This window comes from Podarcis bocagei (assembly GCF_964188305.1).
Source record: "Podarcis bocagei genome assembly, chromosome: 9".
NCBI classification, from domain to species: domain Eukaryota; kingdom Metazoa; phylum Chordata; class Lepidosauria; order Squamata; family Lacertidae; genus Podarcis; species Podarcis bocagei.
Window position 1 is genome coordinate 25,015,157 of NC_138134.1, and position 13,934 is coordinate 25,029,090.

General features: G+C 43.5%; 1 protein-coding gene across 4 annotated transcripts in view; it reads right to left on the reverse strand.

Annotated features, from left to right (window-relative positions):
- Window positions 1-13,934, reverse strand: part of PDGFRA (platelet derived growth factor receptor alpha) — a 57,816-nt gene that overhangs the window by 32,422 nt on the left and 11,460 nt on the right. For 3 of the 4 annotated variants that reach the window (XM_081208748.1, XM_081208749.1, XM_081208751.1), the window contains exons 2-4: window positions 8,525-8,585; window positions 7,452-7,766; window positions 1,421-1,687 (exon numbers count right to left, since the gene is read on the reverse strand). In XM_081208748.1, the coding sequence (XP_081064874.1) occupies window positions 1,421-1,687; window positions 7,452-7,766; window positions 8,525-8,582 (640 nt within the window). In that variant the 5' untranslated portion in view covers window positions 8,583-8,585. Of the gene's footprint in view, window positions 1-1,420; window positions 1,688-7,451; window positions 7,767-8,524; window positions 8,586-9,863; window positions 9,887-13,934 lie in introns of those variants that run through there. The other variant, XM_081208750.1, reaches the window with a different exon arrangement.

Here is a 13,934-nt window from a genome sequence, read left to right on the forward strand (position 1 = left end):
GCTGCAGCAGCCCTGGCTACAAGCTCCCCAGGTGAATGGTGCCTCTGGGGTTGGCCAGGGGGTTCTGGTTGCCAGGAACTGAGGTGACCTCAGAGTAAACAGGCAAGTGGGTGAGGGAGCCCAGCCAGCCAGCCAGCCAGCCAGTGCACCAGCCTTTGCTGATGGGAATGGACAGAAAACAGGAGGCTGGGCATGCAGGCAGGCGTTGTGCTAGCCTTTCTTGTGCTTGCTGTGTGCAGTGCCTGCCTGGGAGCTGAGTGCCCAGCACTGAAGGAGAGCCTTTCCACCATGCAGGCCAGCAGCACCCGCTGCTGTCACTGCTGCCTCCCAAGGTGAGGTAATTTGCTGGCCTCACATTCACCTTTGGCCAGTCTCAGTCTGGGGGTATAATCTCTCCAGGCCCCTGTGGGGCAGCATGAGGAGACACCTCTCTTGGGGCAGGGGGTGGGGAGCAGCTCAGAGACCAGGAGGTGCGGTGGGGTCCAGGTCAGTTCATATGGGGAGAGGGGGGCCTTGAGGTATTGTGGTCCTGAGCTGTTTAAGGCTTTATAGGTCAAAAACAGCACTTTGCATTGGGCCCAGAAACAAATTGGCAACTCCAGTAGGATTGGCCTTGTGTGCCCAAACCATCTTGTCCCAGTGAGCAACCTGGCCGCTGAATTCTGCAAAAGCTGAAGTTTCTGAACTATCTTTTGTGGGAATGTTCAGGGAGGAGAATATATTGTTTCTTAATATCCTTCCTAACTAGCGTTAGCAGGTTCTATAACGTGGCAGAGTTTTACATTCCCCCTGTAAATGCACAGCAGATAGCTGGCTGCAGGCTTGTGTAAGCCTCTCGCTACCATACAATTCAGTACTGAATTGTATGTTCCTGGTAAGTTCCCTTTTATAAAAGAAGAAACACATGACAATCTTATTTAAGTCAATAAAATTTGTTTACTCACATCAGTTCACAGTTGGATCCCTGAAGCCAGACTTAGTTACAAATAGATACATGTGGATCTACCTCATATGGGAGACTTGGTCCCAATACCCCATTTCTAGCTAAGAAGCTGGTCCAACGAAGGAGGAAGTGAAAAAGAGAGAGTGTGGCAGCATGCCTTGTCCTTTTGTTACCTGGACAGGTAAGGTCACGCCCACCTCTAGTCACATGCAAAGGAAGCATGTTCCAGCTAGGAGGAAACAGGAAGTTTTTGACTGACTGGACCAAACATTCCCCTGCATGTCTTCTCTAGGAAAACAAGGAATGTTGTGTTTGACTGCTCTCAGTGGATTACATCCCACATCTTTAGAGGCAGCCCCACATATAATGCATTGCAGCGATCTATGGAAAGAACAAATGAGTTTTTCACTCATGCTTCAAGAGCGTGAGTGAAAAACTCATTTGTCCCTTACATAGAGAAAAGGTGAAAAGAAATACCTTTGTAAATATAGATGACAAATTCACTGGACCGGAACTCCTCTCCCTTAACGGTGGTCTTGCACCGATAGGAGCCTGCGGAGAAGTTTCCGATGAAGCCCTGCCTGTTGTCATAAAAGGCATACACGATTTTCCCTTCGTTGGTCATCAAAGTTACTTGGGTGTTGGGGTCACTTGTCCGGCAAGGGATGGTGGAGGACTCTTCTTCTTCGGTGATGACAATGAACTCATCTTCTGGGAATGTCGGAACAAAGGGAACAGCTGGATCTGTGAAGAGGGAGATATGTTGAACCATCAACCAGGCTAGAGGAGTAAGTGACTTTAATATCTCCCACAGGTCTCTGTTAAAACCCTCTCTTACACTGGCAAGCTGCTGACACAGGGACATAGGAAGCTAGAACCATAGAATTGTAGAGCTGGAAGAGACCACAAGGGTTAGCTAGTCCAACCAGCTACAATTCAGGAATCTTTTGTCCAACGTGGGGCTTGAACCCACAACCCTGAGATTAAGAGTCTCCTGCTCTGCTGGAATCAGGCCATCTAGCTCCATACTGTCTACACAGGCTGGCAGTGGCTCTCCAGGATTTCAGAGAGGCAGCCCTCCCAGCCCCCCTCCTATATGCAAAGGAGATGTTGTGCTACTGAGCTATGGTCATTCAGTCATCTTCAGAATGTGGTTGAAACGGCACGCATAGCATGGAGAAGTGTTGCTTTAAAATTCCAGCGATAGCTCCTATAAATATGCCAGCTTAAACAACAACACCAGCAACAATCTTAGGTGGTCCTGTAATTCGTCATTATCATGTTCATGCAAACTGATGCAGTCTCAGAGATGCACATGAGCGTGAATGGGACCTCTGCTACCATACAGAACAGTTGTTAAGAGGGCAAAAGCATTCACGTTATAACATGGCAGTGCAACCCTCCCTTCAGGTTGGGAAAGGATTGGGGAAAGGATGTGTTCATTTGCTAAACACGTCCAAATTCAGTAGCAGCCAAAGTTTTCAGTTCCAGATTGTAAAGTGTGTGTGTGTGTGTGTGTGTGTGTGTGTGTGTGTGTGTGCATGCTGCAATTCCAGATAAACACTGCAGATGTGGTAGAGGTTACTGTATTTAGATTCCAAAGAATCACAGCTTTATTTCTTTTCTTTTCCACAAGCAGGTTTCTAGCCCTTTTGATTGCTAATGTGCAAAGTTTCCTTCCTTCCTTCCTTCCTTCCTTCCTTCCTTCCTTCCTTCCTTCCTTCCTTCCTCTTTCTTTCTTTCTTTCTTTCTTTCTTTCTTTCTTTCTTTCTTTCTTTCTTTCGCAAAGTGTTTATTTTGCAAAACATTTTCCTATTTGAATAATACAGTTTCTGTCAGTCACGGACAGAGGCAGGCAACTGTAAGGAAGGAACTTGAAGCCATTAGGAACTGTTTTTCTAGATCAGATCAAAGTCTTTCTAGTCCAGCACCCTGTTTTCCATAACAGCCAGCCAATTGCTTTTAATAGGTTTCTTTTTATTTTTGAGGCATGGTTGAAAGTAGTTGGAAAATACTTCAAAAGCCAGAGAATTGCTGAATAAGATTTGCAGTGGCCAGAGGGTGGAGCTGTAGTGCCCTGTATTAAGGCTGAGCAAAATAGTGGTCACAAGGAACTCAAACCATGAGTCATGAAGCTGGCTTGTTAAACTACGCAGAGTTTGTTTCAAAGCTAGTTCCTTAGTCCGTATGTAACACTAAGCCAATTTTCTTTGGAAGTGAAGGTAATCTTAGATGGAGAGGGGAGTGTGAGAGTCTGATGCTTTGCTCAGGCACATTGAGGCCTGTCCTTGTAGTGCTAAACCAGTCTTCTCCAAATTGGTGCTTTCCAGATGTTTTGGACCTCAACTTCCTTCAGCCCCAGCTGCCATTGTCATTGTTCAGGGTGAGGATTTAAATTCCAATCCCAACCTTTTTCCCAAAGGAGTTGAAGGTAGCTAACAACATTTTTTAAAAAAACAAAACCCAATCACATTACAACCATAATCAAGGCACTGGATGATGGGAAATGAAGTCTGAAATGTCTGGAGTGCAAAACGAAAGCTGCACCAACCATTGTTTAGTGTGATGTGCAAACTTGGCCTTTGTAGTGTCACTCTTGGGGACTTTGGGGAAAAGAAAATGGTAGGAGCAAGGAGGAACTCTGGGTGGCAGTGATGAGTTTCACCTCTGAATTTTCCCTTCTCTCAAATTGGAAAGAGGGGGTTTGGCTGCCCTATCACACACACACACACACACACACACACACACACACACACCCCGAAGCCCTGAAATATAAGCTGAAAGTTCCCCTCAGGAGAACTTTCAGTTCAACACCTCCCTGGATAGCTGCATACTATTCTCAGAAATAACACATGGTAAAAAAAAACTCAGAATGAAGAATGCAATGTACGCAGTGGCGTAGCGTGGGTTGTCAGCACCCGGGGCAAGGCAAGTAATTTGTGCCCCCTAACCCGTGGATTTGCGCCCCCTAACCCTAACCCCCAGATGTTGTGCCCGGTGCGGCCCACCCCCCCTGCACCCCCCACGCTACTCCACTGAATGTACGAGAAATTACGCAAATCAGAATCAAGTTTTTTCTTGCCACAGAAATGGGGGTGACAGAACAGGCCCTTAGTGCAGAGTATGTATAGGCCGGTTTATAGGCCATTAACTTTTAAACCACCCTTTGGTGTAAAGAGAAAGAAACCACATCTCCCAGTGTTTTACATTTTACCACAATACAGTATTATGCTTAGTAATCCAGGTCTTATTGAAATCTATCTTGTAAAAATAAAGAAAATGGTACTTCAAGCCTGGGATGTCTTGTATCAAGTTTTTTTGGGGGGCAGGCAGTTGACTATATAGAAAATCCAAACCCAGCCGACAAAGGAATTTGTAATGTGCGCTGTGAGACCTTCTAGTAATCATTCAAACCTAGCAGCACATAAACTTGCATTCCACAAAAGCAGTGCATTTGCTTTCCCCCCACAAATGGGATTCTCACAGCTCCCCCCCCCCCACATTGCCTTGGGATTGATCCAGTGCACAGTCTTTTAATGCTTTCTGCTTCTAATAAAGAAAATGGCTTCCACCTGTGCTTTCAAAATTCTTATGTGGGAGGAGGGAATATATGGGTTTCTTAGAAAATATACTGTTCGTGATGGAAAGAGGCATTTTAATTTGAATAATAGAGAAAGAAGAAGTTTAAGATCTGCAACACTGGCAGCTCGTTTTTTAGTCTATGGGGAAAATCTCAGTCAAGCAGGAATCGCTTCTCTGGGCAAAGGGAAATGCCACAATCATTCCCACTGTAACTACCCCATTAAACAATGGCAAAACGGCAGCATATATTTGCTGGTTGATTTGGTAAAGGCAAGAAGGCTGCCCTAAACTCAACAGGATGAAGCCCTGGGTATCTCTGTCTGTCAGGCCAATCAATCGTGATTCATTCATTGGAAGACAAATTTTGGAATGCAATGCATATGCTTTGTGGTTCTCAAACTACTACTAAGTCCCTTGTCTATATAGATCATTGGGGTGTGCCTTAGCTTCAGAAAGTAATGTGAGACTAATTACCCCACATTACTTTTCAATGCAAAAACTTAAAGGTGAGAAACTAACAAGAGTACCCTTTTTTAAAAAAAGTTTCACATGCTAGTTTTACCTAGAAGGCATTGCATTGCATTGAAAATTATAACATTCCTGAAATGGTACAAGGAACAAGTGGAGGGAGAAAACTGTGGAACTGAAAAGACGCGCCAACTCTCCAACCTGAAGCTTAGAAACATTAGTTCCGTATCTTACAAAAAGTCTCCAATGATCAAACAGAATGTCCTTTCCAAACTGTCCTCTGTCTGATGGCTTGGGGGACAGAATGCCCACAACTATCATGATATTTACATGGGGGGAAAACAAGAGGAAAACATTTGGATCTCTCTATTGCCTACAAAATGGGATCCCCTTTGGCCAATCTGTACCAAATCCAGCAGGTATGGTGCTGTAGGCAGAGGCATAGCAGAATGCCTGTGAATGTTCTGCCATTTAGATCGGATGCACCAATGTCATAGGTCGCAGAACAGAGGATGCATCTTGGCTAAAATCAATGCAAAAACAAAGGTGAAATTAAAACTGAGAATAACCAACGTGCAATGAGATGAGTGTAAGTGAAATGAAAGTGAAACTAAACTGTGGCCTTTAGAAAGCGAAACTAAATTAAACATTTTCAAGCGCATACCCCAAATAGTTTTGAAAAGATTCAAGATGCATTCTCTGATTCTAAATCTATCTAAGGGAATGTTTTTTGCACTGTGGTCCAGAAAATCCTGGCGTTCCTAGGAAGCTTTGTCAAAGGCTCCTCAATGGATGAGAATGTTAGTAGTACTCTAATATCATCAAGCTTTCTTGGAAGATCATTTGTCCATTATTCACCTTCACACGTCATGCACAGCCACAGAGGACTGTTGGATATTCTGTTGGGTACAAATAAAGCCCAGCAAATTCTGGGAACTGCAAACTGAGCATTGTTCGGTTCCTTTTGCAGTACACACAGGAATTTGCATGCAGGAATTACCAGCAGAAAAGTTGATATGGAAAGAGTTCCCTGTTGTTAGAACAGTGTGAAGCTACTTTCCATTGGAACAAGTCAAGTTTGGGCTAATTCCACAAAATTCATCTCCATTTGGTTAGTGCGGTATGTTCTTTGATTGTGATCTGTGGCCAGGTCAGGTTTGAAAATCTAAACATAGGAAAGGCTCTTAACTGGATTTATATGCAGCTTCTAAAATGGTATGTTTTGGGACTTCTGGGGTGGCGCCATCGGCAATGGCGGACTCCCTCTGAACTGGAGGGACTAGCTCTGCGTGAAACGGGTCTTTTCTGCTACGGCGAAGCGGGGACCCTGCTAAAAATCACAGGCGGATGAAGCCTGTGACCATGGGACTTGGCGGGCACCCTTAGCGCCCCCCTAACCCGCAAAGGAGCCCACTAACGGGCTCCGAAGTGAAGAGGGGGAAGTGGCGCGGTGCTGTGAGTCAACTGCTATTTCCGTGGAGCGAAGCCGCACAGCTGTTGCCGGAGAGCGCTGCCTTTTTCCTGGGACAATTTGGCTTCTAAAATAAGCACCCGTGAGTACTTAAACTTTGAACTATTGGACTTTAAATAAGGACTTGGGAGAAGAAAGGAATTGGACTTAAAAATTTACTCTAATTTGGTACTGAAATGGGAAGGTCTAAACAGGAAGTCAGCCTTCCGTTTCTTTGTAGACAGAATAAAGCAAAGACAACGTAAACTAGAGCTTAGAAAATCGCTTCTAAAGGATTGGCTTTCATCATTTATAATTGTTGAACCCCCCTTCGGCAGCAGGAGAAGAAGGGGGATCTTTTTTTGGACTGTTTAAACCTGCAGAAGTGAGTTTAAAGTAAAGTAACTTTCCACCGTCCTGATCCTGGAGCGGGGTGTCAGGACTGACAAAATTACTTGGCTCTAGTAAAAATGTTTAAAGAATTAGGTAAGAATATTATGGTTGTGAGAAGTCGGTAAAAATAAGATTTAAGTTTTAATTTTTAAGGTTTTTTATAAGATAAGATGAAAATAGATTAAGGTAATGTAATGACAGAATACTATGAAATATGGAAAGGATTTGCTGCATAATTATTAACCAGGATACAAAAAAAGGGAGGTAAAGAAGGTAATGAGAAAGAAGGTAATGAGAGTTGAGGATTTGAGAATGATGGACTTATTTTTGTTTGTTTGCGATGTATTTTTGTTTTTTAAAATTTGTATTGTTTGATGTGGTTTGTTTTTTCTTTGTTTTTTCTATTTTCTTTTTTCCTGCTTTATTTTTTCTTTGTAATTTCAAAAATTTTCAATAAATATCATATTAAAAAATAAAAATAAAATAAAATGGTGTGTTTTGATCAATAGAAATGACCAGCATTGTAACGTTCAGTTGCTCCACAACCTTCTCTGTCAAAGAGGTTTCACTATCATGGAGGCTTTATCATAGATACAGTGAAAGGAATCAGCTCACCTGGCACAAAGACATAGATGTCCTTCCCCTCCACCTCAGCATCTTCCTCTTGAGAATGATTGTAGTAGCAAGTGTACAATCCAGTGTGAGAAGCAGAAGCATTTGCCACATCAAGCACGGTCACAAACAGGCCGCTGTTGTTCTCCTCGCTTTTGAGATCTATGGTATGGTTGCCATCGGGTATTGGATGTTGCCAGCTGACTTCACTGTCTCCAGAACATTTCAGGGTGAAGGGGGAATTCAGCTGCACAACCATTTCATCGTTGTTTGGCAGAATAGTCGGAAGCAAAGACTGGCAAGAGGCTAGCCATGGCCCTGTGAAAATAAAAGTATAATATTTTTACATTGGAATTTGGGGAGGAAATGATCATCTGCTCATTTCTGAACAATGGCCATTTCTATTGGGGGGGGGGGGGAACCATAGTTCTGCAGGACGTGGAGCACTCAATTTAGTACAGCAGGCCACATCTTTAGTTCAGAATACCAGAACACCAGAGATGGGGAACCCAGCTGGGGGCCAGGAAGAGACCGTATTTCAAGCACAATTGATTCATTTTAAGGTGATTGTTTCTGTGCCATCCTTTTTTATGAAGCCACACACATATCCAGTGAAGTCATCACATTCATGCAAGGACCTCTGCTTGTGTAGCAGAACTTCCCCTTCCTCCCCTCTCCCTGACAACTCTGCTCCAGAGACAACTCTGCCCCAGAACAGATTTGTGGGTGCACTGAGGAAGGAGGAGGAGAAGGAGGAGGAGGAGGAGGAGAAGGAGAAGGAGAAGGAGAAGGAGAAGGAGAAGGAGAAGGAGAAGGAGAAGGAGAAGGAGAAGAAGATCCATTGCACAAATCAGGCAATTTTGTTGGTCACCTGTATAGACCAAACTCATGCTATTAGCCTCTCCTTTCTCCAAGCTTCCTGATGATACCTCTCCATCCCAGGCCAGAAAAAAAATATAAGATTCCAAGTAGTTCAGCTGTTGTGTCTTTGGGTCTAGGCTCAGATAATTTTGATTTAACTATCAGCTCTCTGCTGAAGAATATTGAGCTTGACAAACAATTTCAACTGTGGTTACCTGTCAAGAAGCAGCCCACAATCAGGATCGTTCTCCGGGAAGGACCCATGACGATCATCAACTGAAACAAGAACAGGAAACAAAGGCAAGGCATGATTAGTTAGTGAGGGTATAGGAAATGACAACGCTACATCTGCAATGCGCATTAGCACCTTGGAAATGTGGAATGGTGGCATTAATCATTCTGTACTGTCAAAAATGACAAATAGTCCTAGAAGCACCAATTTTGGTCTGTTACATTCAAATCTATGTTAAATTCACCAGGGGTACCATTTGGCAGATTAGCACATACATTTCTGTTTATTGCGAACTGAAAAAAGATACCCACAACAAATGCACACGGCACAATCTCTTTCATATTTTCTCAGAAGTTCTGCAGACGGCGGTGGGACTTGCCAGTGTGCATGAGGCTGCAGTCTTAAATCTCGGATGTATTTAAGAGCACGCTTTCGAACCTTGCTGCAAATTTTGCCCCCCTCTCTCTTTCTCCAACTACCGAAATCAGACACGATATCTTCAAAAATATGCCAAGTGGATCTTGCAAAATTTCGGTCTCTTACATTCAATGTTTGAAGCAAGATCTTGAGGATAGAGTATTAAACACTATATGCAATTCTCAAAAGCATCAGTATTGGGGGGAAGAGAGCAAGAATGGAAAGCCTGATCTTGATTAGCCTATTCCACAGACAGCATCCATTTAGTTATGCTCTTCTCCAAATTCCTTTGGCTCATTGAAAACATTATCCTCAAGCTGCAGGAATTTCTTATGAAAACAGCCCCAGAGAAACACAGCCTCTGCTTTGACCCATCTCTGTTCAGTGCTGAATACAGAGATTTCAAAGATCTTCACCATTTGCAACAAGCAAGGTTGCAGTCCTCTGCACACATATCTGGGGAGTTAGTACAATGAACATACTCCAAAGGTAAATATGCAGAAGATCAGGATACACATTACTCCACTGACAGTGAGAGGGGAAATGGTTATCATAGTTTGCTGGGCTTTTAGTATTTCAGGATTTCCATTTTATACAAATATATGACATGTATTTTTCTTGTAAAATAAATATCCTTGATCATTTAAAACCTAGATTCTAAATGTATGACGAAACTCTCTTGCTATACATGAAAAGGGATATATGACTGGGTCCATGTTCATGTTGTATTTTGTTTCTTGAAGAGCAAGACAAGCAGTACATTATTACTACCATTGCATTCTCTTTTAAGTTTGGCTGAGCAAATGGCTGTAAATCAATGGCTAATCTCTCCAGGACAACAACTAACAAGCTTTTTCTCTATGTGCCATGTGTAATTTACAGTCTTGGGTAATCAAGCTGCCCACCTGCTCATATCTAAAAGGCTAACACCGAACTCTCTTTTCAAGTGAAATTGCCTTTGAACCCAATGGAAGTCTTGGAACTGACTCTGGGATTAGGTCTGTCTGTCTGACGGTGTGATTTGGTGAAGGCTCTACAAAGAAAACATGGGTGAGGTCATTAGGAACATTCAGCAGGACTATTAAGAGGCTGTCTGGTTTATCAAGCTGGTCTCAATCTGTGCTAAATTACATACACAAAATACATGTCAGTGTGCAATTGTCTGTGGCTGAAACAAACTTGATCAAAAACGTTTTTGCATTTTATGAGGAAATTATAATTTCTTGTAGTTTTGCATTCAGGAGGTCCCGGGTTCAGTCCCTGGGATCTCTGGCTAAAAGGGTCAGGCAGCAGGCAACATCAAAGACCTCTGCCCAAGACCTTGGAGAGTTACTGCAAATCAGAGTAGTCAATAATGGACTAGGTAGACAAATCGTCTGAGCCGGTATATCTGTTCCCCCAAAGAGTCCTCTGCAAATTCTAATGTCAGGTATGCACCAGTTACTTCCTGAACATTTGATGCACTTTATTTGGTATCCAAAGATATTTCATTTTCCTATATTTACCGACAGCATTGAATAGATGACAAGAAATGGCATTTCATGTTTGACAGTTGACAGCATGGGAGATTTCATATTTGACACCAGCCATAATCAGCGTCACTGAGAAATGTTCCCAAGTCTAAAAATATGTGTATTGCAAATGCTGAGGTTCTTTTAAAAAGCACACACCCCTTTGTATTTAGAGTGTTCAAAACACTTCACATCATCCCATTTTGATTTTTGCCAGAATTTTAGCAGGAATAAGGGGGTTAAACCTTTCCTCCCCATGTGCTGATGCAAATTGCACACAAACACACACAGGGCTGGCTATTACATGTGTTGTTGTTTTTTTAAAAAAAACTGAGGTAGTTTTTAGCAAATGCACAGGTATAAATGCTGTCATGGTTGCAGTGGCAATGTCTGTAGTGCATGGATAGGTAAACTAAGGTCTGGGGGCCCGGATACGGCCCAATCCCCTTCTAAATCTGGCCTGCGGATGGTCCGGGAATCAGCGTGTTTTTACATGAGTAGAATGTGTGCTTTTATTTAAAATGCATCTCTGGGTTATTTGTGGGGCATAGGAATACGTTCATTTTCCCCCTTCAAAATATAGTCTGTCCCCCCCACAAGGTCTGAGGGACAGTGGACCGGCCCCCTGCTGAAATAGTTTGCAGACCCCTGCTGTAGTGTGTTGGAAGTGGTGTTGCTGCTGGACCAGGCCCTAAAATGCAGTTTCTCCCCCCCCCCCTTTAAAAAAGCACTCTGTAGCACACTGGCTATTCTGCATCAGTGTTGATATAAACTTGCAAATGCAGTCACCATGAAACCCACACAGCTATTCTGAATAGCAGTTTAAGGGTAGGGTTAAACAGCAATTTCACACACACACACACAAAACACACACATCCATGTGGCAAAACACTCCATTGCAAATGGTCCTGAGTGTACAAAGGTAGCTTTTTGGATCCTGGCCACAGTCTATGATGCACTGTGCTAGATCAACTCACATAACAGATGATCCTGAAACAATATAGCAGCAAGACCTCAACAGGCCAAGAAATATTGTCTTATAAATGACAACTCAGTACCTCTTTCCTTACGCAACATGCACAGTTCAATACAAGTGACAGCGCATGCTGCTTTTATACCAGATGTTATCTTGGGTCTTCCCTTTGCCCAGCTGAAGAAGTGGGTTCTATCAACAGCAAATTTACAGCATGACCCTAAGCATGTTTACTCAAAGACTTAATAAAGATATTTAGGATTCTGCCGTTTATAGCATCCACCTCTTCTACTGGACAAAGGTATGATACAAGCATAAAAGGTAAAGGGACCCCTGACCATTAGGTCCAGTCGTGGCCGACTCTGGGGTTGCAGCGCTCATCTCGCTTTATTGTCCAAGGGAGCCGGCGTACAGCTTCCGGGTCATGTGGCCAGCATGACTACGCCACTTCTGGAGAACCAGAGCAGCACACGGAAACGCAGTTTACCTTCCCGCCGGAGCGGTACCTATTTCTCTACTTGCACTTTGATGTGCTTTTGAACTGCTAGGTTGGCAGGAGCAGGGACCGAGCAACGGGGGCTCACCCTGTTGCGTGGATTCGAACTGCTGACCTTCTGATCGGCAAGTCCTAGGCTCTCTGGTTTAACCCACAGCACCACTCGCGTCCATTGATACAAGCATAGGCACTCCCAAAAGACCATCCATAGGACTGCCAGTCGCATTCCTATCCATCCCTTCTAAACTATTATTTGTTGCCAAGGATTTAGCTTTAAGCAGCTTCAACCAAAACTCCTTTTCCATATATGATAGAAAATGAATAGCTTACAGCCATACTATCCTGAACACGCCTCATCCCGTCTGATCTCGGAAGCTAAGCAGGGTCAGGCCTGGTTAGTACTTGGATGGGAGACCACCTGAGAATACCGGGTGCCATCGGCTTAGAGCCTGGGTAGCTCAGCTGGTTAGAGCATGGTGCTGGTAACACCAAGGTTGCAGGCTTGATCCCCACATGGGACAGGTGCATATTCCTGCATTGCAGAGGGTTGGACTAGATGATACTCAAGAACCCTTCCAACTTTAAGATTCCATGATTCTATGAATAAGGTCCTTCCTTGAGGCAGAACCAGAGCTCCATGGTACAGCATTGGACTTGCATGCTTAATCCCTGACATTTCCAGATAGGGGCAGGAAAGGCTCCTGTCTGAAACCTTGGAGAACCTCTGTCAGTCAGAGTTGACAATATTGTGCTAGATGGGCCAATTGTCTGACTCTGTATAAGGTAGCTCCCTTTGTTCCTAAATACAGTGGTACCTCTGGTTAAGAACTTAATTCATTCCGGAGGTCCGTTCTTAACCTTAAACTGTTCTTAACCTGAAGCACCACTTTAGCTAATGGGGCCTCCTGCTGCTGCCGCACCACCAGAGCACGATTTCTGTTCTCATCCTGAAGCAAAGTTCTTAACCCAAGGTACTATTTCTGGGTTAGCGGAGTCTGTAACCTGAAGCGTATGTAACCTGAAGCGTATGTAACCCGAGGTACCAGTGTACAGACTGTACTTGTGACATGCATTGGAACTGCAACAGCATATCAGGGAGGAACATTAAACCAATACCAAGGAAAAACCAAAGGAGTGATTTACTGACCACTGCAATCTCGATCTGGCTGCCCTTCTGTAAGTAGAGGGATGAGCAGCAGCCTGCATTCCCCCACCAGGACTGACAGATGACCAGAACATGCACAACAACTCCAGAAATTCAGCAGATGGCATTCCTGCAGAAACAAGTCATCTGCCTTGGCTTTTCAATTAGCAATAATGGCCATGTGTTTGTGTAAAGTGCCTCCCACTGATAAGAGCCTCTTGGACATCAAAGTCGTCTTCCCTTCCAGCCTTCTTCTCCCCTCATCTTTTTTTTTTTTAAATCACAGTTCTAGCCTGTATTTTTCCTAGATAAAGAATCCACAGTACATACATCTTTAAAAAAAAAAGATATATCCCATAATCTTCTCTGATTAGCTAACCTCTCGTGCTTCAAGCTGTCTCTGCTGTCTATTCTTGCAACCAACTCCCATCTATTCACAGAGAAAGAAAATGCACTGAGTTCAGTGAAAAATACTCCAAATCAGTGTGCTTAGAAACATTCTACAATAAAGTTTTCATGTTTAAAATAAACCACATCAGGATTCAGGGCTTATCCACACTTTTGCCCTGTTCTTTCCTGACATAGGTTCACATTTAAAGCTCTGTGTCCAATAAGTTTTGCTTTGTTTTTGACCTGGAGGTTTCTCAGTGTAAATGCACTCTCTAGCACTCAATTGGAGCAAATTCTGGGTTTCCCCTTTTGGTGATCATCAAATTGGAAAATACGGGGGGGGGGGCGCAGAGAGAGAAAAGATGACATGTTGGTTTGTAGAGCAAATGGAAATTTGAGCTACTCCCTTCTTTGCTAGAAAAGTTAAGACCAAAAACACTAGTAAAGGTAAAGGGACCCCTG